At 35.1% G+C, this 12,933-nt stretch overlaps 1 protein-coding gene across 1 annotated transcript; it reads left to right on the top strand.

Annotated features, from left to right (window-relative positions):
* The first annotated feature begins 1,975 nt into the window (after positions 1-1,975).
* Positions 1,976-2,275, top strand: LOC138151172 (biogenesis of lysosome-related organelles complex 1 subunit 2-like). The gene has a single exon (XM_069074690.1). It carries the CDS (start codon positions 1,976-1,978, stop codon positions 2,273-2,275), a length of 300 nt encoding a protein of 99 aa, XP_068930791.1.
* Positions 2,276-12,933: the final 10,658 nt, after the last annotated feature.

Here is a 12,933-nt window from a genome sequence, read left to right as displayed (position 1 = left end):
GGACAGTATTCATTCTGTCTGCAGGACAGTCTCCAGACCCCTGCAACAACAGCACTGCCCCTCACCAGTGGACAGTATTCACTCTCTGTCTGCAGGACAGTCTCAGGGCTTCTTAGCGAACAGCCAGGTTCCAGGACTTCTTCAACAAAAGGACTGTCTTTCACCAGTGGACAAATCTGGCAAAACAACATCAAAACAGACAGACAAAGTACCAGCAAAACAGCCATGTCTCCTCAGTCCTTGGCAGCTCAGGGGGCAGGTCTCAAAAGTCCAGGGCAATTCAAAGCGGCCACCAGCAATTCTCTTACTCTCTCTCTCTCCACGAGGTGCTACTTCCAAGAAAAAAAAGGTCTTCCGCCTCTCTCTTGTCTCTCCAAATCTACGTCACCAGCTCCTCCCAGTTCAGGACTTTCTTTTCACATCAACAAGCCCATCCCACAGGTGGGATTAACAAACTCTGGGTTTTAACACAATCAATTTGAAAACCAAGCCAATACAGGGGAATCTTTAATTGCCATTACTATCACATTCCCTCTCCCTCTCCCCCTTACCCTCCTGCTTCACCTCCCCATCCTTCTGTAATGCCAAGCAAAGGCAACTTCCTAAAGGTTCAAAATACCAGCACAGCTGATTTCCATTTTATTCAGTGACAACTTAAGAACAGAGAAAATAAAAATACAGCATAATTCAAAATACAACATTCACCAAGTGTAATTCAATAACCTCTAAGTACTATTCTACCCCTGGGCAGTAAATTCATTTAGTCAATCACAAAGTCCCTCTTCCAAGTACTAATCCACCCTTTGACAGTACATTCATTTAGTCAATCCCAAAGACCCTCTTCTCAAATGGAGATTAGTTTCCAGTCATAAACAAAGTACATTCATTTGGTCAGTCACAGAGCACAAAAAAGTCAAAAGTTCCCCACCCCTGGATCATAACTGAATAGGCCATCTACCCCAGAGTTAAAACAAGCTTAATATATAGTCACAGCATTTAATAACCAAAGAGAGGTCTTCTCTTCATCTTGACCCAAAGCAAGTTCTCAGCAATCTCTGTTCCAGGGGAGACAAAGATTAACAAGGCCACAAGATACATTGCCAGTGTCCTCATTAATTCATTCTTTGTCTGCAGAACAATCCTAGGACCCCTGAAAACATCAACAAGACCCTCTTTCAGGATTTCTGTAAACATACAACAAGAAAATCCTTCTTCAGGGCTTCTGAACCAACAGTAAGGTTTCAGGACCTCTGCAACAACAGCACTGTCCTTCACCAGTGGATGCAATTCACTCTGTCTGCATAACAGTTTCAGGAGCTCTATTTGTAGCAGCAAGCGCCCCAGCACCCCCAGGGTGGCTGCCAACACAGATTATTAGATCTGCTTTTCTAAAGGAAAGCAACTCAAAATGGGTTAACAATCTTGCTTTAATCAATCAAACATATCATTTACCTAGTTCAGGGGGAAAAGGTCAGCAGCCAAAACTTCAAACTATATAGACAGAAGTTACAAGAAAACAGAAAACCATAACAAATAGACAGGCCTCCAACTTTCTTGACCATTACATCTATACCTAGTCAGTTACCATAGAGGAAAGCACCAACATCTGGGTTCTCAAAGCTGGGCGGCTCTCAACGGCTGCCCAGAGTCTCATGTGGTCAAATCATACAACACTGCTCAAAGTGAGCCCCAAAACAAAGTCTCACATCAGGGATTATATAGCCTTCTCTTGGGTCATAGAATGTAACAACCCTCTTGACCCACTGCCCAATTACAAAGCAACAAGGTGTGGACGTTCCTGAAAAACAAGCCTCCCACCATAGGCTCCAGGTGCACTTAACCTAGGGGCAGGGAAGATCTTAAAAATTTACATTCCTATAACACCTTCCCTCCATCCTTAGACAATGCTATGGTGGAAATGGCTGAAGAGGCCATGGACCCTGCCCAGGCAGACATCACAGGGTTGTGCTAGGGTATGCTCTCCAAAATGGCCACATACCTGATGGGTGAGCTGACAGCCACCAGTGAAGATTATAAATTTCTGGAAAATATGAACAAATTGACTAGCTTGAAGTATTTAGAAATGAAAGTTATTGCAGTAAACATAAGTAAAAACCTAAAGGACTTAAACCAGAAATCTGCAGCACTTCAGCCATATCTCGATCAGATCACTTTAATTGAGAAGCAAGTAGCAGCTCTTGAGCAGGCAGCCTACAAGTTGAATGCATATTCAAAGACACTAGAAGCAAAGTACAAGAAGTTAGAGAGGGGATGAAAGAATTCTTTAGCACAAAGACTTTTAACTACAAGAATGTTTTATAAGAAATACGTGGGATGGAACTTATCACTGGGCTTCAGTTCCCAAAAGGAAGCGGTGCTGCTGATCCAAGGAGAATCCCAGCCCCCACCTCTGGCTTGATGTGTAGCTCTGGCCACCCCCGTGTTTTCCTCAGCCTGTACCCCTGGAAACTCATATTGGTGTGTGCTTCCTTGCGTGCCCTGGACCAAGGCTCAGAAATCACAATCAACCCTGTCTGCAGCAGACACAGATGACAGGCTCTCAGCAACCTGTCTTCTCCCTCCCCTCCCCCATAACCAGTTCTTCAGCTTAAATAATATATGCCAATGTATGACCCTCAAAAAAAAGTAAAGAAAAATGATCCTTATTTATAGATGACAGGATTTACTTAGAAAGCCCCAAATAATCAGTAAAGACTATACATTTCAAAGTCTGATTTAGCAAGCAAGCAGTATAAAAACAAATCCACCAAATGTTTATTATTTCAGCAAAACAAGGAAAAGAAAAGTGAAATGACATAATTTCATGGGAGGTAAATTTAGCAACTCAAATCTGAAATATAACTGCAAATTACTCTTGGTAGAAATGAATGAATTTCTAAATTGCTGCAGGAATATTATTTGTTCCCACTTGGACCATGTCAACATAATAATGCTTAGACTAAGGAAATGAATTTACAAATTAAGCTCAACGATGCTTAGATTTCCAATAGCTTAATTTATAGAGTAAGATATCATATAGATAGGAATTATCTGGTGCTATATTTAAACTAAGGTTTTCTTCTTAGGTTTCCTAACCCAGCACTCTATCCACTCTTCCATTTGTCTCCCTCTAATTATATAATTATAAAAATTATTTAGTTCTTCTTCAAAGATAGAAAATAGTGATCAATTGAAGAAATAGGCAAGCATGAATGAGAAATGAATGAACTAAATAATCTAGTAATTTTAAAAAACAGTATTTTATATGACTTAAGAAAGAACTCTTTAAATGTCAAGAACTTCTAAAGGGAAAATTATTTAGAATATAGTCTGATAATATGTTCCAGATTAAGATCCAAATGGACTTGACCAATATATGAGGTCACATTATATATTTTATTAATAGAGAAAATGAATGGAGTAATCTTTCACAATTATAACTTTGAAGAAAATTATTAGCCAAATAAGAAAGAAATAATCTAACAAAGATAAGATAAACCATTTCATATGTGAAAATGAACTGCTTTTACATTAAAAAAACATCAATATAGTTAGGATAAGATTGGAAACTGTCAACTAGAAAAAGTATACTTTCATAAAATATCTTTTATCAGTGTTATTTACTCATTATACTTGAAGAAGTAACATACCAATGATTCATTACTACCTACCTCTTCACCCCAAGTGCTGGACAAATAATATGTACCAACCTTTCTCAAAATAATTTCAAAATCTAACAAATCATATGAAGATTGAACCAAATTGCTTTTAATAAAATAAAGCATATTAAAACAACTTTAAGGATTACATTTTTCAAAGATTAAAAAAAAATGGAGTCAAAGCTGGAAGTTTCCATGGAAAAATAACCACTCTACTAATATACTATTTCTATAGATTTGTTTACAAAGATTTGTTATAAAAACTTTGTAAAATATTTAAAAATTATTATTAAAAGTCATAAAAATGTCTACTTTCTTTGACCTACTTTCTTTGATCCACTTGTAGGCTTGTACCCCCAAAAGTTCAAAAAATGGAAAGAAATTATGCATATATTAAAATATTCCTCACAAAACTTTTAAATATCCTATAACTTCAATATTATAAGAAAACACTTTTGAAGACTTTTATAAATTGAACAAGAATGAAATGAGAAGAACCAGGAGAAAAATCATACAACAACTACAAGATTCTAAAAACAAATAGCTATGAATGCTGGAATAACTCTGATAGATACATAACCCTCCATGATTCCTGAAGACTGTTGAAACAAATTATGAACCTTCTGGCAGAGATATGATAGATTTTGTGTGTGGAAGGAGAAATGTTTATTTTTGCATACAGGTACTGAGAGAATTGGTTATGCTTGACTGCACATATTTCTTACAATGATTTATTTTTCTTTTTGTCTGTTCCAATTTATACTGTTGATCTCTTTCTACTGTTTGATTTTTCTCCTTTCTGTTTGTCTTATTTATTGGTTGTTCATTTTTTTTTTCATGTGTATGTGCCTGTGAGGGGGCCAGTGCCTGTGCCTGTGCAAAAGTATTCTTCTCTAGTTCTCCTAAGTGACTGTCAATTTCATTTCAGTTTGTTTTTTGATTCAGTCTCTTCTCTTTTCCAATTTTCTCTCAGTAATCTCATTACTATTCTTGGATTTAACTATCATTTCTATGCATTTTGCTCTTACATATGTATACCCCAAATCATCAAGTACCTATTAAACAATTAAAACTAGATATTCTAGATATATTTCACATTCAACACGTTCAAAACTGAACTCTTTATCTTACCAAAAGAATGCTCTTTGCTTCCAAACTTCTCTTTCTCTCCTTGCAGACATCTAGCTCTAGAACTTGCAGTTATCCTCAACAACTCCCTCTTCCTCACCCCACATCTCCAATCAGTTGCCAGATATTGACCTTTTTAATCCCACAACACCTCTTGCATTTGATGTCTTCTTTCCACTCACACAGTTACTTGCTCTGAGTTCAGACCAGATTATTACAATTACCTCCCAGTTTGTCACACTGCCTCCATTCTGTCATCATTCCAGTCCATCCTATATACAAATGCCAAAGTAATTTTCTTTAAGTACAAATCTGGCTATGTTACTGTCCTACTCAATCAAGTCCAGTGGCTTCCATTTGACTCTGAAATAAATATAAACACTCCTCTTTAATTTTTAAAGCCCTTCATAATCTAGTACCAACCCAACTATCCAACCTCATTGTACATTACTTCCTTTCCTGTATTCTGTGATAAAATCAAACAGGCCTCTCTCTGTAACTCACACATGACACTCTATTTCCTATGTCTATGCTTTTGTACCACTCATGGAATGAACTTCCTTTTCTCTCTGTCATAGAGCTCCCCGCTTCTTCTTTTTAATTAATTTATTCATTTTTAATTTTCAATATTAACTTCCAGAAATTTTAAATTTTCTCCACTTCATTTCCCTCCCCCCCAGATAGAATGCGATCCAATTTAGATTCTATATATACATTGCAAATAAACATATTTCACATTAGTCATGTTGTAAAGAAGAATTAAAATGAATGAGAGGAACCTTCTATCTTCTTTTAAGGAACAGTTCAAGCACTATCTTCAGCATTCTCTCAACTAACTGCTAGTTATATAACTCCTACCTTGCAGTAAAATTCTTTGTACATATTTGTATTTATTTATTATGTATTTGTGTGTGTGGGGGGGTACTTGTCTCCCTCATTCTAATGTAAGCTTTTTGATAATGGATTGTTTCAGTCTTTATATTTGTGTTTCCAGAACTTTTACATAGTGATTGTTACAAATAAAGTATTTCAGAAATGTTTGTTGATAGATTGGTCATGAAGGCCCATAAATGAAAAGTGGAGAATAAGTGCTATGGCTGAAATAGGAAGGTGAGGAGGTTAATATATAGTAGCATATGTCTCATAAGTTGAGAAACATGCTGAAAAGAAAGATGGGAGGGAATCATGGACAAATTTGCTCCTCAGAATTTAGCCCATCGTCAACAACTCTTCTTCCATTGTACAATGGGTGTGAGGATGGCAGTCCATTATAGTACTCGTGAAAACTCTAATTATAAAAACTTGTAGTCATAATTTTAAATATATATGGGTTTATATCTAATATTATTCAAGTGATTAAAATAATTACCTGTTATCTATGACTGTAGGATGTACACTGTGTTTAAAATATTAAAATCCCTTTTTCTGATATTATCTAGCTAGATATGACTAACCTCATATTTCATTACACTTAAAAGTGAAATAAACAAAAGACTTTTTTAAAAAAGTAAATACAAAGACAATAAGTTGATAGCAAACATGAAAAGTTGTTCATTGTATCCCTGCATAATTTATGAGAATGATTTTTTCCCCCTTTAGCACAGAATTCCATGTAAAGTTAATTCTGGGTAATTCCTTTATGAGATAAAATGCTACATTTTACCTCAGAGAGCATTTCCAGAGCAAGGAATGACAATGACAGATCACAAAATGGTTTGGGGACCAATATACTCTGTGGACCTATCAATTGATCCACAGGCTTAATTAAATAGTTCCCTTTCAGCAATACTCAGGGCTAAGATTATACACAGTAGTACTATAAATTGTCTCCTTTCAATATGTCTTTGTGTCCCTCAAGTAAGCCTTAGTATCAATGTAAAATGATTAGGGGAAAAATGTAATCTTTGGATTTTCAGTATCCCAATGTGCTAATTATGTAAAGTTACAATTGTAGACTTTTTTCAATGCCCTGAAGTTTCCACTGATGAAGTAATGGAAAAAGGTTGAACAATGACCTTTCAAGAGATATTGTTTATAATTCTTATAGGTGATTGACCATTTTTCATTTCAGTCTCGAAGATCTAACATAATATTCTCCAAGAATTTACTCCTATTTTCTACTAGGAAAACTACAAAACTACAAACATCCTCTCTTTTCACTTCACTGCATAGGCCTTTTTCCCTTTTTTGTTGTTCTTTTTGTCCCTTTTTCACTTCCATCTACATACTACCTTTAAGTTAGTACTACGGGGTTATTCATGCTGTTATTTTCTGTCTTTTTGTCTGTATCTCTTTAGCTAAATAAGGTGTCTTTCTGGATGTTTAAACATACCATGTAGATTCATGCATCTTCCATGGACCACACCTGCATCATACAACAAACAACTATCCATTGGTCATCTACAATGCATCAAGCAAAGGGGTAGGGAATAGACCTATGATTTCATTCTAATTAGGAAAGTTCCTCTTTCAAAGCAGTTCAACATTTTCTTTCAAATTTCAAACTTAGAGAGTTTCCTAGAGAACTGAGAAGAAAAGTGATCTGGTCAGTCACACAGATGCTATGTGTCAGTTGCAGCACTTGAACCCAGGCCTTCCTGACTCTGAGGCACACTTTCCATTAGCAATGCCATCTTCCATGCCTGGAATGCATTTCCTTCTTAAATTTGCCTCATAGACTTCCTCTCTTCCTCTGGTTCAGTTAAATTACTATATTTTATTGAAGGCTTTTCTCATATCCCAATGGTTAGTTCTTTGAATCCTAAACCACCTTCTATTTCATCCTAGTTCATCTCTAGGTATGTAGATTAATTGGAGAGGGGGGGAATTCTAGACAGATAAATAATGTGCAATTATTCGCTTTATAATTTTGTTGTATATTTTTTTTTCTGTGCACTTATTTTTTCCTCCATTAAAGTGCATGTTACTTTTGGTGGGGTAATTAAGTTCTTTTAATTTGTATCCACAGAGCCTAGCAAAGGACCTGCTGCTAAATAAATACTTGTAAATTGATTGATATGTCATCCTGAATTCTGTGAAGTATAGAACAAGGTGAAAAGGCATGGTCACAGCATTTCAAGAGCTGCAATAGCATTAAGTAGATAATACCTAAATACAAACAGTAGAAGAATTTCTGTTCTTAAATGTTAAGCTCATTGTTCATACTGTAAGTGGAACAGGAGTTCAAAAAGAGGGAGAAAAATAAGGGCTACATTTACCCAGGAAGAGATAACATAGAAAAGGCAGGACTTGTGTTAAACATGAAAGTAGAATTTAGACAGGTTAAAAAGAAATAGACATGACCACAAATGGATTAACATTTTGGCCTGAAACTCTCCTTCACATATTAAGAAAAAATGACTCAAAAACTCATTTTAGAAAAATATCTGCTCTAGTCAACCTAGATCTGCTATTAAGATAGAATATTTGCAGCTGTTGACATCAGTGAATTCTTTGTTAAAAATGTTTGTTTTTGTGTAAAATGACCCAAGTAAGACAGTCAACACCTCTTCATGGTTGTTGTCCACAAGTTGCTCTGTAGACTTATTTCCAGTACACAGAAATGTTCCCCTCTCCCCACCCAAACTCCATATTACTTAACATTGGATTCTGATCCATTCCTTTAAAAATGCCTTACTGATTGGGAATAATAATGTATTTCTTCTTGCTTATGAAGACCTACATTAGAGAGTATAGCAAAGCTCAAATTTACATAAAAATCTCTCCTTCAAACTGTCATGGGACAGGATAACATGAAAGCCATCAGTCTCATAATTACTCTTCCCTTAGTCTCAAATTAGAGTTTATCTTTCTTTTCTTTTCCCTTTCTAGATAGAGAACATCAGTTTTAGTGTGTATTAACAGATGCTTTACAAAGCCTGGTGATGCCACATTTCAGTAACTTCCCTCTTGGGTCCTATTCTTTAACTACTGAGCGAGAATTTTCTTCAAAGTATTCCTGTAAGAATTTTAGTAGCATTGTAGAATTAATAATTCTCACAGAGTTGATATGTCTATACTCTCCTTCACTGTCCCCTTTATTTTGGCTTCTTGTTTTTTCCCAGTCCAGAAAACTGCTATTTGCATTGAAAACCAAAATTGATATTAATGTGTTATCTTGATTCAAATGGAATAAATAGATAAGCAATTGCTACTGAGAAAATATACTCCATTTTCATATATTAACATTTATTAGAATTTAATAAACTGTTCTCTCCCCCAAATCAAAATTCAGTTTTATTTCAAAAATTCTATTGTAGATAATGGTTCAACATTTATTTTAGCTATTAAAATATCTTTGGAACCCTGCTAAGTTCTTTTTTTTGTTTTTTTGAAATTTGGAATTATAAATTCTTTGACAAGATGACTATTTGAATGTTATCTAGATGATATAATAATATCATATTAGTCAATAGAATAATAGATGTAAAGTCAGAAAGACCTGGTTCAAATTGACATCAGAAAATTATTATCCATGTACCTCTGGGTAAGTCTCTCAACCTTAGTTTCCTCATCTGTAAATGGAAATAATGACAGCAATAACCTTGCAGGGTTAGAAGGACCAAATGATCTTATGTTCATTAATCTCTTAGCACAGTACCAAGCACATTGTAGGCCCTAAATCCTCTTCCTCATCATCCTCACCTTCATGGTCATTTTTGTCCTCATCCTCATCATTATTAATATCATTGTTATAATTACCTTCAAGCTTTGTTATAAGGATCAAATGAGATAATATTTGTAAAGGGTTCCACGAGTTTATAGTACTATTTAAAATACTAGCTATTAATATTGTTCAGCATTCCTCTTTATATCAATTTTAAATATCCAACAAACCACAGAATATATGACTTCATGAATATTCAATACATTGACCTTTTCTAAGTTACATCCAGACTTTATAAAATTATGTAAGTATATATAATAAGATCATAGGTGTATGTATATATATATAATATTTGTATATCTATAGTTACCTAGATAGATATCATATTTCCCTTAAGCCTAGACTCTGAAAGGTCATTCAAGCCAGATCCTTTTCTTTGAGTGTCTTGAGTAACAGAAGGGAGTAAAAGGCAATACAGGCAAGTAACTGAAGTTTCCCTTGCTAAAGCTTTATTCATGATATTAGACACTATTTTTTTAAATAAAAATAAGTTGATCAACAAAAATTTGCTCTTTTTCCCTTCCCTCACCTCAATTAAGAATGAAACAAAACAAAACTCTTACTTTGGACAGGTTGAGTCAAGCTCAACTAAATTTCTTCACTGGTCATGTCATAAAGCAAAAAAAAAAAATGACACATATGCCTGTGTGTATGTATGTATATATTTTATATGCATGTATGTATGCACATAAACATATTTCATGCATGTATAAGAAACTAATGTGCATATGTATGCATATGGTTGAGTGTATATTTATTTGTTATTCAGGTGTTTTAGTCATGTCTGACTCTGTGTCTCCATGTGGGTTTGTCTTGGCAAAGATCCCAGAGTGATTTTCCATTTCCTTCTCCAACTCATTTTACAGATGAGGAGCTAAAGCAAATAGGGTTAAATGACTTGCCTGGGGTCACACAACTAGTTAATGTCTGAGGCTGGATTTTAACCATGAAGTTGAGTTGTTCCTTATTCTAAGTCTAGTTCTCTATCCACTGTGCCATCTAGCTGTGCAAAGTGAATATGTGTGTATAATTTATATGTGTATATATAATTGCATGTCTATGTATAAATTTGTTTTATATATGCACATATATGTATATGTGTGTATGTTTATTGTGTGAGTGTCTTTTTGTACCCTGAGTCTTTTACCTCTTTTTAAAATGGTGGATAACATTTTTCATCATTATTCTTCTGGAATAGGTGTTGGCTGTTTTGCTAATCAGAGTTCCTAAGTCTTTCAAATTTGCTTTCATTTACAATATTGTTATTATATAATTTGTCCTTCTGGTTCTATTTACTTTGATGTGGATTAGTTCATTCTCTTCATCCCAGATGTCCCAAAAACAGTCCTCTTCATCATTTCTTACAGTCCAGTAGTAATCCGTCACATCTATATGTTATGACTTATTCAGCCATTCCCAACTGATGGGCACTTCCTAAGTTTCCCATTCTTTGCCACCTACAGGGAAAGATTTTGAATGAAAAATACCCTATAAGAAAAAGAATATAAAACAATGTATAGAAAGAGCACTCGATATTTTTTTTATAAAAAAAAGTTGCTAAGAGTCTTTCTTGTTTTTCAATTGTATACTTTTGGGGGAGGGGAGGGGTCTAAATTTGTTCTTTCATTTGTCTAAGGAACTCCCAATAAGGATGTTTCCTCAATCAATACAATTCAGCTGGTGATAGTCTGAAGTTTGCTTTGAACACTCAAAGGTTAAATGACTTAGAATCACACAGCTAGTATATGTCTGAGGCAGACCTTCAAACCTTTTCTCAAATCCAAGGCTTTCTCTCTATCTCCTACATCACATGGCTTCTACTATATGTAACATAGAGACCTTTTAAAAAGGAATATTTACTTCAGAAGGTACCATCATAATATACACTTACTCCTCTCAAGACACAGAGACATAGTCCCCAACCTTCCTTATATCTGAGTCCCTGTGGAGAGGAACAGGATTTGCTTCTCAACTTAGGTCATCTGGAGTCTAGGTTTGAGTTCCAGTCACCCTACCTTCTCAGGTTATCCATGCTGACAGACTTGCTATAGCACTTCATTTGTAATCCTGGTTCCAAGGTTGCCATAGGTATACTTCCTTGTCCTATGGAGATCACCACCTGCACCTAACACTGAGGACAAACAACAGAGAACAGAAACAATGGCCTTCAGGCCATTTCTCTAAGAGGATAAAAATGAAGAAAACATGGGAATGATAATTTCAACCCTCTAACAGGTTCAGTTCATGGCATCCACAGTGGATGTAGCAGATAGGCTTCTTTGCAGCCAAAAGATAAGCGAAAGAAACTGCTAAAGCTTTGGACAACAAATGAGAGCAGGGAGCCTTTTCCCCAATATGATCTTCAAACAGCAGATTCTGTTTTCTCCAATAATACTTCAGCACTAGAGCTTTCCTTCAAAGGCACAGCAAGTATAAGACCCATCTTTGTCAACCAGTCTCTGGAGAAAAGTAGTCTCCGACCTGTCTTTGACTAGAGCTGAATAAAGCAGGTTAGAAACAGGAGGGCCAGTTAGCAAACAGAAGTTTAATTTAAAAATGAGGGAAATCGCTTGCAAATAAGAACACATATGCCGGAGTCCCACCCCTAGTTGAAACAATAATTTTAGGCATATCACCAAAAACATCCTGCAAGAAGAGATAGTAAGAGCTACCCCATTTAAAATAATTCTAGAGAGTACGAAATACCTGGAAGTTCATCTGCCAAAAAGAACTCTAGAAGACTTAAATTATTGGAGAAATAGAAAGTATTCATGGATAGACAGGGCCAATGTAATAAAAATGAAGAACAAAAAGTCAAAAGTATCCAAAGAACAAATAAAAATGTAAAGGAAGGATGTTTATTAGTACCAGATCTTAAACTTTATTATAAGGCAGTAATTATCAAAACTATCTGGTACTGCTTAAGAAATAGAAAAGTGGCTCATATTTTTTTAAAGATTCTTATATCAGATACAGAATTTAAGTAAGGATAGAAATAGCAAATGGTATATTTGCTATATAACTGAAATTATCTCAAGTCTTGGTAAATGATATTACTAGCAGAATTTTCTGGGAACTTCTAAATTTGGAACTAGAAAATCAGAGCCCCTTTTAAAGCTGCCCTGAGATTAAGAATATTGTCCAAGAAAAAAATATCCAGACACAAGATAACTCAAAATGTCCTGGTTAAAGGGACAAAGAGAATAGATTACTATGATACAAGGAGACTGGATGATAGTTAATATTGGTGATAACCATTGTATTGTATTTTGTTTCAAGACATTTATGTTTAAGTTTTCTTGGTTACCTTGGTGACATGTAAATCTCCCTACACAGAATTAGTCCATTGTGAGACCTCTGAGTAGTTTGATCTGTGCCTGACTTAATTGTGAGAATTGTGAGAAAAGATTTATTGCATTGTTTGATCTTGATCCTGTGTGATTGGGAAACTTAATCTTTTCTATGTGTCATTCAGAGACA

This window comes from Petaurus breviceps, unplaced genomic scaffold (genome assembly GCF_028583685.1).
Source record: "Petaurus breviceps papuanus isolate PSGF00001 unplaced genomic scaffold, PetGlider_PUasm1.0 90895, whole genome shotgun sequence".
Taxonomy (NCBI): Eukaryota; Metazoa; Chordata; class Mammalia; order Diprotodontia; family Petauridae; genus Petaurus; species Petaurus breviceps.
This window is presented reverse-complemented; position numbering and strand designations above follow the sequence as displayed.

What these genes read in the sequence shown, in the direction of transcription:
- LOC138151172 (XM_069074690.1), top strand. Translation starts at nt 1,976, where the DNA reads ATGCTCTCCAAAATGGCCACATACCTGATGGGTGAGCTGACAGCCACC.